Source organism: Heterodontus francisci, chromosome 17 (assembly GCF_036365525.1).
Source record: "Heterodontus francisci isolate sHetFra1 chromosome 17, sHetFra1.hap1, whole genome shotgun sequence".
Classification (NCBI taxonomy): domain Eukaryota; kingdom Metazoa; phylum Chordata; class Chondrichthyes; order Heterodontiformes; family Heterodontidae; genus Heterodontus; species Heterodontus francisci.
The window spans coordinates 1,035,703-1,049,766 of record NC_090387.1 but is presented as its reverse complement, the minus strand read 5'-3'; the positions used below and the strand labels follow the sequence as shown (position 1 = coordinate 1,049,766).

Below are 14,064 nucleotides of genomic sequence, written 5' to 3'. Positions count from 1 at the left end.
CCTGTGGCATAAGCTCTTAATTGATGGATTGAAAAGATTTCCTTAACAATCACATTCGGCTAGAGATTAGGGAAATTTAGGCTTCACCAGCTTTAAGTCTTATTCTTAATTTTTGATTCTGAGAGCGGCACAGAGTATTGAGAACATCAGTCTGTTGTCTCCGCTTCTGATTCCACACTTGAAATAATAAAGGTGTTCAGGTGTTTTTGTCGAGGACATCAGCTGAAGATGATGGTGCAGAACTCAGCACAGTGAAGGGTTCAAAGACTATATCTATCTGGTTCAAGTTCAGGAACTGAAAAGGAACTGTTACATTGCAAGATGGTTACTATTGACCCCAAATAGTGAGAGGGGGTGACAGAGGAGCAATTCTGTAGACAAGTTTCAGAGAAATATAAAAATGATACAGCAGTAATAGTCAGCGACTTCAATTATCCTAATATAGACTGGGGGAAAACAGAGTAAAGGGCAAGGAGATTGAAGAAGTCCTAAAATGTGTACAGGGCACTTTCTTAATATGTTTCTAGCCAAATGAGGATGAAGCAATTTTGGACCTAGTTTCATGGGAATTAAGTAGGGCAAGTGCTACAATGGGAGAACAGATGGGCAATAGTGATAATATAATTAGGTTAAAATGGTTATGGAAAGGGATAAAGAAAAATCAAAGGTGCAAATACTGAACTGGAGGAGAGGCAATTTCAGTGATTGGAGAAGAGATCTAGCACAGCTAGGTGGAAATAATGATCAGCCAGAAAAACTAAATGACCAATGGCAGGCCTTGAAGGTCGAGCTTGTTTGTGTCCAAACCATATTCTCATAAGGAGAAAAAAAATGGGGTAACCAAAGCTCGAGTTCCCTGGATAATAAAGGAAATAAATGTTTACGACAGATGTCAGGTATAGAATACAATCAAAAACCAGGCAGTGTAGACAGAATGCAGGGGAAATTGAAAAAGAATATAAGAAGGGCAAAGCGAGAGTAAGAGAAAAGATTAGCAAGTAACAAAAGGGAATGCAATTTTTTTTAATAATATAAAAAGTAAAAGGATCATTAAAGCAATGGTGGAGCTGATTGAGATAGAAAAGGAAATTTTGTGGAGGCAGAGGGCATGACCAGGGTATTGAATGAGTACTTTGTATCTGTCTTCACAATAGAAGCTGAAGTTAGAGGATGAAGAGGAAGTAAAGATACTGAACAGGATAATGGATAGAAAGGAGGTGCTGGAAAGGTTGGCATCACTCAAAGTTAAACAAATCACTCATGAGATGAATCTCAAGTTGCCGAGGGAAGCATGAATGGAGATGGCAGAAACTCTGACCACAATCTTTAAATCCTCCTTAGATGTAGGAGCGCCGTCAGAGGACTGGAGAATTGCAAATGTTTCATCCCTGTTTTAAAAAGGGAAAGGGGTAAACTTGATAACTGCAGGCCAGTCAGTCTATTTGTTAGGGAAAACTACGAGAGAATATTGTCAAGGAGAAAATCAATTCTCACTTGAAGAAGCATGGATTAATAAGGGACAGCCAGCATGGGTTTGTTAAAGGCAGATAGTGTCTGACGAGCGTGATTGAGTTCTTTGATGAAGTAAGAGAGGGTTGATGAAGGTATTGCGATAGATACATATGGACTTCCAAATGCATTTGATAAAGTACCTCATAACAGACTTATTCAGAAAATATAAACACATTAGAGGAACAACGATAACTTGGTTACGTAATTGTCTAACGGATAGGAAGCAGAGAGAAGTGGTGAACGGATGTTTTTGTGGCTGGGGTGAAGTATGTAGTCCAATTTCCCCCAAGGTCGATATTAGAACTATTGCTTTTCTTGTGTATAAATGACCTGGACTTGGGTATAGGGAGCACAGTTTTGAAGTTTGCAGAGGATACGAACCATGGCAATTTGTTTAATAGTGAGCATGATAGTAACAGACTTCAGGAGGACATAGGCAGACTGGTGAAAGAGGCAGATGCAATTTAATGTGGATATGTGGAAGTGATGCACTTTGGGAGAAACAACATGGAAAAACAGTATAATCTAAATGTTACTATTTGTAGGGGATTACAAGATCAGAGGGCCCTGGGGGTGCATGTTTACAAATCTTTGAATATGGCCGGGCAAGTTGACAAGCCGGTTAAGAAAAGGCATGGGATACTTGGCTTTATAAGTAGGAGCATTGAATTTAAAAACAAGGAAGTTGTGCTAAACCTTTACAAATCTCTGGTTAGGCCTCAGAAGGGAGTATTGCGTACAATCTGGGCACCACACTTTAGGAAGTATGTCAAGGCACTGGAGAGCTTTGAGGAGGTTTACCAGGGATGAGGGAGTTCAGTTATGTGGAAAGATTGAAGAAGTTGGAATTATTCTCAGAGAAAGTTATGGGGAGATCTAAGGGAGGTATTCAAAATGGAGGGGATTTGCTAGACCAAGTTAGGGGGAACTATTTCCTCTGACAAGTGGGTCGGTAACCAGAGATCATAGGTTTAAAATAATTGGTAAAAGATCTAGAGAGAAAATGAGACATTATTTCACACACGCACTTGTGCAGATGAGGAACCTTTTTTTATTCATGGGATGTGGGCATCACAGGCAAGGCCAGCATTTATTGCCTATCCCTAATTTCCCTTGCGATGGTAGCGGTGAGCTGCCTTTCTCGACTGCTGCAGTCCATATGGTGTAGGTACACCCACACTGCTGTTAAAGAGGGAGTTCCAGGATTCTGACCCAGCGGCAGTGTAGCAGCGGCGATATAGTTCCAAGTTTGGAGGTGGTCTTGCAGCTGGTGGTGGTCCCATGCATCTGTTGCCCTTGTCCTTCTAGGTGGAAGAGGTCGCAGGTTTGGAAAGTGCTGTCGGAGTTGCTGCAGTGAATCTTGCCGATGGTGCACACTGCTGCCACTGTGCCTCAGTGGTGGAGGGAGTGAATGTTTATGGTAGTGGATGGGGAGCCGATCAAGCGAGCTGGATGGTGTTGAGCTTCTTGAGTGTTGTTGGAACTGCACTCATCCAGGCAAATGGAGAGTATTCCATCACACTCCTGACTTATGCCTTGTAGATGGTGGACAGGCTTTGGGGAGTCAGGAGGGGAGAGAAGCAGCAGGAGAGGAGAGGATTTAAAAAGTGCGCCAAAAACTCAGAATCAGAAGCAGCGGGAGAGGAGAGGATTTAAAAAGCACCAAAATCTCGGCGATTTGGAGAGAAGCAGCGGGAGAGGAGAGGAGGCAAATCAAAAATCGAAAACTGACGCCACACTCGAGAGTGTAAGGAAACAGAAAGCTGGCTGGGGTGAGTATACCGGTAAGCTTTTAATTTAATCCAAGTTAATCAAATACAAAATAAGACTTGATCAATTCATTAGTATAAAAACTAAGGCAGATTTTACAATTTATCATGGAGAGAGTGAAAACAGCAGGGAGGATATTGGTTCAAATTAGGAGCTGGGAAATTAAAAATATTCAATTGGGGTAGTGTAATAGTAAGTGTTGTAATAAGGGTGTAAGCACAGAGCAGGTCTAGAGGTATTAATTAAAATTAATTTAAATAAGGTACTAAATAGACTGTTTAAAAAGGGGATAAAGGGTTTTTGTTTAGATCATGGATGGGCAGTTGTGACCTGTTGCTTGCAATTCCTGCGCCATGTGGGAACTTCAGGACACTTCCTGTGTCTTGGGGAGGTGGGGGGGGGGGGTGGGATCACGTGTGGGAAATGTCTTCAGCTGGTTCAGCTCAAGCTCAGGATTTCCAAGCTTGAGGGGCAGCTAGAGTTGCTGTGGCGCATCAGGGAGCAAGAGAGTTTCTTGGATCATACATTCCAGGAGGTGGTCACCTCACAGCCAGCAGGAGTTCAGGATAGTAGGTGGGTGGCCATCTGAAAGAGTAGGAAGAGGCAGAAAGTGCAAGAGTCATCGGGGTGTGTGCCACTCTCAAACCAATGCTCAGCTTTGGAGACTGCTGGGAGTGACGACACCTTGAAGGAGTGCAGTCCAGACCATGTCACCAGTGGGTAAGGAACTGTACAGGAGGGAGGAGCAAAGTGCCGAAACGCAGTTGTTATAGGTGATTCCGTAGTCGGGGACAGACAGGCATTTCTGTAACCGTTATCATTCGATCCCCATGGTGTGTTGTCTCCCTGGTGCCAGGGTAGCGGACATCACTGAGAGGGTGCAGGATATTCTGCAGCGGGAAGGGAGTGAGCCAGAAGCTTTGGTGTATGTTGATACCAATGACACAGCAAGGGCAGGTATTGAGGTTCTATGGTTAGATTTTCAGGAGCTAGGGAGGAAGTTTAAAAAATAGGACCTCCAGGGTAGTAATCTCTGAATTACTTCCAGTGCCACATGCTAGCGAGAGTAGAACTAGGAAGATAGGAAGGATCAATACATGACTTGAAGCAAGGTACAGGAGTGACGGCTTCAGATTCTTGGGGCATTGGGACCAGTTCTGGGGCAGGAGGCACCTATTCACAAGGGATGGGTTGCACCTTAACAGGACTGGGACCAATGTCCTCGCGGGGATGTTCACTAATATGGTTGGGGAGGATTTAAACTAATTTGGCAGGGGGCTGGGCACCAGCATATAAAAGTAGAAAAGAGGAATAAGGGTCGTAAGGTGAGGGTGTCTGTACTACCAAGGTCCACAGAATGCTGGGAGAGAGGGATAGCACTAGAGTAGGGACGAGCAAGTTATTGGGTAGGGGCAGAGTAGGGAAGGATGTAATAAATTTATTTATTATTTATTTATTTAGAGAGAGCACTGAAACAGGCCCTTCAGCCCACCGAGTCTGTGCCGACCAGCAACCACCCATTTATACTAATCCTACATTAACCCCATATTCCCTACCACATCCTCACCATTCTCCTGCCACCTACCTACACTAGGGGCAATTTATAATGGCCAATTTACCTATCAACCTGCAAGTCTTTGGCTGTGGGAGGAAACCGAAGCACCGAGCGGAAACCCACGTGGTCACAGGGAGAACTTGCAAACTCCGCACAGGCAGTACCCAGAACTGAACCTGGGTCGCTGGAGCTGTGAGGCTGCGGTGCTAACCACTGCGCCACTGTGCCGCCCTAAGTCTAAATAAGGGTTAATGTATATGTATGTGAATGCACGAGTGTAGTTAATAAGATTGGTGAGGTACAGGCACAGATTGACACGGGAATATGATGTTGTGGCTATAACAGAGACCTGGCTCAAAGAAGGGCACGACTGTGTGTTAAATATTCATGGATATAAGGTGTTCAGGGAGGAGTGGCAGTATTGATTAAAGAGAGCATTGCGAGAGAGGATATCCGTGGGGTCAAGGACAGAATCTGTTTGGCTAGAGCTAAGGAACAAAAAAGGGGCAATTACGTTGCTTGGTGTTGTCTATAGACCACCAACCATGATCGAGGTATATACAATTATGAGAGGCATAGATAGGGTAGATAGCCAGAGTCTGTTTCCCATGGTAGGGGGTGAATAAAACTAGAGGGCGTAGATTTAAGGTGAGAGGGAGGAGGTTTGAAGGGGATCAAAGGGGTAAATTTTTCACACAAAGAATAGTGGGTATCTGGAATGAGCTGCCTGAGGAGGTGGTGGAGGCAGGAACAGTAGCGACATTTAAGAGGCATCTGGTCAGGTACTTGAATGAGCAAGGCATAGAGGGATATGGAATTAATGCAGGCAGGTGGGATTAGTATAGATAGGCATTATGGTCGGCATGGACGCGGTGGGCCGAAGGGCCTGTTTCTATGCTGTACGACTCTGACTCTATGACTGTAGCTAATGGAAAGGATGTAGAGGAACAAATTTGTAAGGAAATTACAGAGGTGCAAGAATTATAGAGTAGTTATAATGGGGACCTTTAATTATCCGAATGTAGACTGGGATCTAGTAGTGCAAAGGGTAGAAAGGGGCTAGAGTTCCTAGAGTGTGTTCAGGAAAATTTTCTACGGTATGTTTCCAGTCCAACAAGAGGGAAGGCACTGCTGGACCTGGTTCTCGGGAATGAAATAGGCCAAGTGGATGAAATATCAGTAGGAGAACATTTAGGGAACAGTGATTATTGTATCATAAGATTTAGGTTGGTTATCGTAAAAAACAAAGAACAGTCTAGAGTAAGAATAATTAACTGGAGGAAAGCCAACTTCAGTGGGGTAGGAATGGATCTGGGACAAATAAATTGGAATCAAAGTTTGGCAGGAAAAACAGTAGCTGAACAATGGACTACCTTCAAAGAAGAGATTTTTCAGACACAATCCAGGTATGTTCCCTTGAAGGGTAAAGGTAGGGAAAACAAATCCAGAGCTCCCTGAATGACAAAAGAGATAGAGATGAAGATGAAAAACATGATAGATGTCCAGTAGATAAAACAATGGCGAACCAGGCTGAATACAGAAGGTTCAGAGTGGAAATGAAAAGGCAAATGAGAGAAGCAAAGAGAGAATATGAAAAGAAGCTGGCAGCTATCCTAAAAGGGAATCCCAAAGTCTTCGATAGGCATATTAATAGTAAAAGGATGATAAAAGGTGGAATTGGGCCAATTAGGGACCATAAAGGGGACTTATGCATGGAGGTAGGGAGAATAGCTGAGGTATTAAATGAATACTTTGTATTTGCCTTTACTAAGGAAGATGATGCTACCCAGGCCACAGTGAAAGAGGTAATTAATACACTAGAAGGATTTAAAATTGATGAGGAGGTATTAGATAGGCTCTCTATACTTAAAGTTGATAAAGCATCAGAACCGGATGAGATGTATCCAAGGATACTGAGAAGTGAGTGTGGAAATTGTGGAATCACTGGCCATAATTTTTCAGCCTTAGACTCAGGGATGGTGCCAGAGGACTGAAGAATTGCTAATGTTACATCCTTGTTCAAAAAAGGATGTAAAGATAAGCCCAGCAACTACAGGCCAGTCAGTTTAACTTTGGTGTTGGGGAAAATTGTAGAAGCAATAATTTGGGACAAAATTAATAGTCATATGGCCAAATGTGGGTTAATTAAAGAAAGCCAGCATGGATTTCTTGAGGAAAATCATGTTTAACTAACTTGCTGGAGTTTTTTAAGGAGGTAACAGTGAGGGGTGATGAGGGCAATGCTGTTAATGTGGTGTACATGGACTTTCAAAAGATGTTTGATACTGTGCCACACAACAGACTTGTGAGCAAAGTTATAGCTCATGGAATAAAAGGGACGGTAGCAACATGGATATGAAATTGGCTGAGTGACAGAGAACAAAGTAGTGGTAATGGATGTTTTTCAGGCTGGAGGAAGGTTTTAGTGGAGTTCCCCAGGGGTCATTGTTGGGACTCTTGCTGTTCCTGATATATATTAATGACCTAGACCTTGGTGTGCAGGGCACAATTTCAAAATTTGCAGATGTTATGAAACTTGGAAGCATTGTGAACTGTGAGGAGGATAGTGTAGAACTCCAAAAGGACATAGACAAGTTGGTGGAATGGGCAGACAGGTGGCAGATGAAGTTCAATGCAGAGAAATGTGAAGTGATTCATTTTGGTAGGAAGAACGTGGAGAGACAATATAAAATAAAGGATACAATTCTGAAGTGCATGCAGGAACAGAGGGCGCAGAAGTCATTGAAGGTGGCGAGACAGGTTGAGAGCATGGTGAATAAAGCATACATTATCCTAGTTTTTATTAGTAGGGGCATAGAGTACAAAAGCCAGGAGGTTATGTTGAACTTGTATAAGACACTAGTTCGGCCTCAACTGGAGTATTGCACCCAGTCCTGGGTGTCACATTTATGGAAAGATGTGAAAGCATTGGAGAGAATGCAGAAAAGATTTGAGAGAATGGTTCCAGGGATGAGGAACTTCATTTATGACGATAGATTGGAGAAGATGGGACTGTTTTCCATGGAGAAGAGAAGGCTGAGAGATTTGATGATATTCAAAATCATGAGGTCTGGACAGAGTAGATAAATAGTAGAAATTGTTCCCACTCGTGAAAGGGTCATGAATGAGTGGGCACAGATTTAAGGTAATTGGCAAAAGAAGCAATGGCGACATGAGGAAAAACTTTTTTCTGCAGCGAGTGGTTAGCAGTTGGAATGCAATCCCAGAGAGTGTGGTAGAGGCAGGTTCAATCAAGGCACTCAAAAGGGAATTACCCGAAAGGAGTGGCGATGGCTGGCGGACCTGGGCGGAAGCTGATCCGGAGCGGGAGCTGTAAAAGAGAGCACGGGGCTCAAGGCCCTCACTTACCTGAAGACAGGAGCGGTGGCGGCTGGCGGACCTGCTCTCCCTCTCGGCGCAGGCTGAGACTTGGAAAAAAAAACTTAGTGACATCACGGGAAATCTGCAAGCTGATTGCTTGGGTGAGTAGCAGCTGTTAGTGCATTTAAATGTCTTAAATAAGGGGAACGTTTTTTTATGTTGAAAAAAAACTTTGTGATCAGGTGAGTACTACTAAAGTTTTTTTTAATTCAGTGTAACTTATGAAGGACTTAAGATTGTAATGGGTATAACAAGGCCCCTCGTGTAATTAGTATTTTTTAATTAAGGAAGTAACTAATTAATCTGAAGGTAAGTCATGACAGGAGAGCGCGGCACCGTGATATGCTCCTCCTGCGCTATGTGAGAAATCAGTGACGCTTCCAGTGTCCCTGACGACCATGTGTGTAGGAAGTGTGTATCCATCTGCAGCTACTGACTACCTGCATTACGGAGCTGGAGCTGCGGGTGGATTCACTGTGGAGCATCCACGATGCTGAGAACATCTTGGATAGCACGTTTAGTGAGGTGGTCACACCGCAGGTAATGGCTGCACAGGCAGAAAAGGGATGGGTGACCACCAGCCGTAGTAGTAGGCGCAGGCAGGTAATGCAGCAGTCTCCTGTGGCCAACCCCTTTTAAACAGATATACCACTTTGGATACTGTTGGGGGGATGACCTCCCAGGGGAAAACAGCAACAGCCAAGTTCATGGCACCACGGAGGGCTCTACTGTACAGCAGGGGAGGAAAAGGGGTGGAAGAGCTAGAGTGACAGGGGATTCTATAGTAAGGGGTGCAGATAGGCGGTTCTGTGGCCGCAAACGAGACTCCAGGATAGTATGTTGCCTCTCTGGTGCTAAGGTCAAGGATGTGACGAAGCGGCTACAGGACATTCTGAAGGGGGAGGGGGAGCAGTCAGAGGTCGTGATACACATTGGTACCAATAACCTAGGGCGAAAGAGGGATGAGGTCCTGCAACAAGAATTTAGGGAGCTAGGTAGCAGATTAAAAAGCAGGACCTGAAAGGTTGTGATCTCTGGATTACTCCCTGTGCTACATGCTAGCGAGTATAGGGATAGGAGGATAGAGCAGATGAATGTGTGGTTGAGGAGATGGTGCAGAAGGGAAGGCTTTAGTTTCCTGGATCACTGGGTCTGTTTCTGGCAAATGTGGGACCTGTACAATTGGACGGGTTGCACCTGAACCAGAATGGGACCAACATCCTTGCTGGGAGGTTTGCTAGTGCTGTTGGGGGGGTGGGGGGGATAAACTAATTTGACGGGGTTGGGATACAGAATGGAGGTACAGTAGGGGGTGAGGCACAGCCAAACATAGAAGAGAAACTGAGTCAGTCTGGAAGGCAGAGAAAATATAGGCCTGTTAAAGCACAAGTGAAAAATGCAAGATTGGATTTCATATACTCCAATGCAAGGAGTCTTACTAATAAGGCAGATCAATTGAGGGCGGTGATTAGCACATGGGATTATGATATTGCTATCACAGAGACCTGGCTGAGGGAGGGGCAGGACTGGCAGCTCAATATTCCAGGGTATAGAATCTTCAGGCATGATAGGGAAGGGGATAAAAGAGGAGGTGGCATTGCACTGTTGATCAAGGAGTCAATTACTGCAGTAAGGAGGAATGATATCTTGGGTTCCTCAAACGAGGCCATATGGGTAGAACTTAAGAACAAATGGGGGGCAATCATTTAGCTGGGCATCTACTACAGGCCTCCAAACAGTCAGGAAGAGATAAAGGAGCAGATATGTAGACAAATCTCATAGAGGTGTAAAAATAATAGTAGGGGATTTCAACTTAGCTAATATCAACTGGGATAGTCTTAGTGTAAAAGGCTTAAAGGGGGCGGAATTCTTAAAATGCATACAGGAGAGCTTTTTGAGCCAGTATGTAGAAAGTCCTACAAGAGAAGGGGCAGTACTGGACCTAATTTAGGGAATGAAGCCGGACAAGTGGTAGAAGTGTCAGTGGGGGAGCATATTGGGGATAGTGACCATAACTCTAAGATTTAAGGTAGTTATGGAAAAGGACAAAGACGGGCTGGAAATAAAGGTACTGAATTGGGGGAAGGCCGATTTCAATTTGATAAACAGGATCTGGCCAAAGTGGACTGGGAGCAGCTACTTGTAGGAAAGTCTACATCAGGCCAGTGGGAGTCATTCAAAGAGGAAATAGCGAGGGTTCAGAGCCAATATGTACCCGTTAAGGTGAAGGGTAGGACCAACAAGTCCAGGGAACCCTGGATGTCAAAGGAGATAGAATATTGGATCAGGAAAAGAAAGGAGGCTTATGGCACATTTGGAGCACTGAAAACAGCGGAGGCTCTAGAGGAATATAGAAAGTGTAGGAGAGTACTTAAAAAAAAAAGTAATTAGGAGAGCGAAGAGGGGACATGAAAAAACATTGGCGGTCAATATAAAGGAAAATCCTAAGGCATTTTATAAGTATATTAAGGGCAAAAGGATAACCAGGGAAAGAATTATTACTTTTCATCTGTTTTCATTGTGGAGGACGATGTAGGTGTAGAAATCAGGGAGGGGGATTGCGATATACTTGAACATATTAACATTGAAAGGGAGGAAGTATTAGATGTATAAGTGGGCTTACAAGTGGATAAATCCCCAGGCCCATATGAGAGGTATCACAGGCTGTTTAGGTGAGGCAAGGGAGGAGATAGCAGGGGCCCTGACACAAATTTTCAAATCCTCTCTGGCCACGGGAGAGGTGCTAGAGGATTGGAGGACAGTGAATGTGGTACCATTATTCCATTATTCAAGAAGGGTAGCAGGGATAAACCAGGTAATTACAGGCCAGTGAGTTTAACATCAGTGGTTGGGAAACGGTGCTGGGACCTTTGCTGTTTGTAGTGTACATTAATGATTTAGACGTGAATATAGGAGGTATAGACAGGGCTAAATTGTGGCGAGTCGAAGAGACTTAGTAGTTGGCAGGAAAAAAGACAGAGGCGCAAGGGGAGAGCCAACTGTGCAACAGCCCCAACAAACAAATTTCTCTGCAGCACCTGTGGAAGAGCCTGTTACTCCAGAATTGGCCTTTATAGCCACTCCAGGCGCTGCTTCACAAACCACTGACCACCTCCAGGCGCGTATCCATTGTCTCTCGAGATAAGGAGGCCCAAAGAATAGGAGGTATGATAAGTAAGTTCACAGATGACACGAAAATTAGTGGTGTTGTAAATAGTGAAGAGGAAAGCCTTAGATTGCAGGACAATATAGATGAGCTGGTAAGATGGGCGGAGCAGTGGCAAATGGAATTTAATCCTGAGAAGTGTGAGGTGATGCATTTTGGGAGGACTAACAAGGCAAGGGAATATACAATGGATGGTAGGACCCTAGGAAGTACGTAAGGTCAGAGGGACCTTGGTGTATTTGTCCATAGATCACTGAAGGCAGCAGCACAGGTAGATAAGGTGGTTAGGAAGGCATATGGGATACCTGCCTTTATCAGCCGAGGCATAGAATATAAGAGCAGGGAGGTTATGATGGAGCTGTATAAAACGCTAGTTAGGCCACAGTTGGAGTACTGTGTACAGTTCTGGTCACCATACTATAGGAAGGATGTGATTGCACTGGAGAGGGTGCAGAGGAGATTCACCAGGATGTTGCCTGGACTGGAGCATTTTAGCCATGAAGAGAGACTGAAAAGTCTAGGGTTGTTTTCCTTAGAGCAGAGAAGGCTGAGGGGGGACATGATTGAGGTATACAAAATTACGAGGGGTATTGATAGGTTAGTTAGGAAGAGACTTTTTCCCTTAGCGGAGATGTCAATAACCAGGGGGCATAGATTTAAGGTAAGGGGCAGGAGGTTTAAAGGGGATTTGAGGGGAAAAAATTCACCCAGAGGGTGGTTGGAATCTGGAACGCACTGCCTGAAGAGGTGGTAGAGGCAGGAACCCTCACAACATTTAAGAGATATTTGGATGAGCACTTGAAACGCCATAGTATACAAGGCTACGGGCCAAGTGCTGGAAAGTGGGACTAGGATAGTTAGGTGCTTGATGGCCAGCACAGACACGATTGGCCGAAGAGCCTGTTTCTGTGCTGTATAACTAAAGGAAGAATGGACAGGGTTATGGGGAGAAAGTAGGGGAATGGCACCAAGTGAATTGCTCATTTGGGGAGCTGGTGCAGACACGATGGGCCGAATGGCCGCCTCCTGTGCAGTAACAATTCTGTGAGTCACTTACTGCAGGATTCCCAGCCTCTGACTTGCTCTTGTAGCCACAGTATTTATGTAGCTGGTCCAGTTAAGTTTCTGGTCAATGGTGACCCGCAGAAAGTTGATGGTTGGAGATTCAGCGATGCTGACTCCATTGAATAGCAAAGGGAAATGGTTAGCTTCACTCGTTAGAACTGGTCATTGCCTGACACGTGTGTGTCGTGCATGTTACTTGCCACTTATCAGCCCAAGCCTGAACGTTGTCCAAGTTTTGCTGTAAGCGGAGGAGTTGCAAATGGAGCTGAAAACCGTGCTATCATCAGCGAACATCCACACTTATGTTGGAGAGAAGGTTATTGAAGAAGCAGCTGAGGATGGTTGGGCTGACGACACTGTCTGAGGAACTCCAGCAGCAATGTCCTGGGACGGAGATGATTGGCCTCCAACAACCCTAACCATCTTCCTTTGTCTTAGATATGATTCCAACCAGTGGAGAGTTTTCTCCCTGATTCCCATTGACTTCAATTTTACTAGAGCTCCTTGATGTCACACTTGATCAAATGCTGCCTTTACCTCTGGAATTCAGTTCTTTTGTCCATGTTAGGACCGAGGCTCTAATGAGGTCTGGAGCTAGGTGGCCTGGCGGAACTCAAACTGTACATGGACGAGCAGGTTATGGGTGAGTAAGTGGTGCTTGATAGCATTGTCCAGGTCACCGTCCGTCGCTTTGCTGCTGATTGAGAGTAGACTGATGGGACGATAATTGGTTGGATTGGATTTGTCCTGCTTGTTGTGGGCAGGGCTCATGTGGACAAATTTTCACATTATTGGGTTAGATGCCAGTTTTGTAGCTTTACTGGAGCGCCTTGGCGAGGGGCTCAGCTAGTTCTGGAGCACAACTTTGCAGTACTTCAGCCAGGATGTTGTCAGGGCCCAAAGCCTTTGCTATATCCAGTGTACTCAGCCGTTTCTTGATATCACATGGAGTGAAGTGAATTGGCTGAAGACTGACTCTTGTGATGCTGGGGACCTCAGGAGGAGGCCGAGATGGATCAGCCTCTTCCTGAAAGGCTGGTGGAAACAAATTCCATAGGAATTTCCAAAGGATAATTGGACAGGTACTTGGAGAAGTGGGGAAAAAGCTGGGGTATGGGCCTAAATTGGGCAACTCTTTAAAAGAGCCAGCATAGGCGTGATGGGCCAAATGGCCTCCTGCGCTGTAAGATTCCGTGATTATATGTTAGAAAGAAGGAGAGACAGTGAGATGATTCAGGAGGCAGTGCTCAGGTCACACCAGCCTTGGCTTATACAGTCTGCCTATTTAAGGAGGTTAGGATTTGCACAATTCTGGCATCTCAGGAAAGACTGACTGAGTTACAGGAGGGGATGGTGCAAAGAGTCTTGATTTCATAGCAAGGAAGGATGAATTGGTTTAAGAATTTACAATAAATGAAGGGTGCTTGTTTTCACTAGGCGTTGCTTAGATAATCCAACGACCAACTCCAGTCTGTGACTCTGCTGATGAGTGATATCTGCCTCTTGTTGCTAATTATTGGAGTCGTCTTATTGTTTTAGGTGTTTATGGAAAATCTAAAGCATGAAGACTCATTTGTTTATTTGTCTGCAATTCAAGGTAAGGGTGATTGCTGCT

General features: G+C 44.6%; 1 protein-coding gene across 2 annotated transcripts in view; it reads left to right on the top strand.

The window, feature by feature from the left end:
- The window catches only part of tango6 (transport and golgi organization 6 homolog (Drosophila)), a 209,881-nt gene that overhangs the window by 130,385 nt on the left and 65,432 nt on the right, over positions 1–14,064 (top strand). For both annotated transcript variants that reach the window (XM_068048952.1, XM_068048951.1), the window contains one exon: positions 13,989–14,046. In XM_068048952.1, coding sequence (XP_067905053.1) covers positions 13,989–14,046 — 58 coding nt within the window. The remainder of the gene's footprint in view (positions 1–13,988; positions 14,047–14,064) is intronic.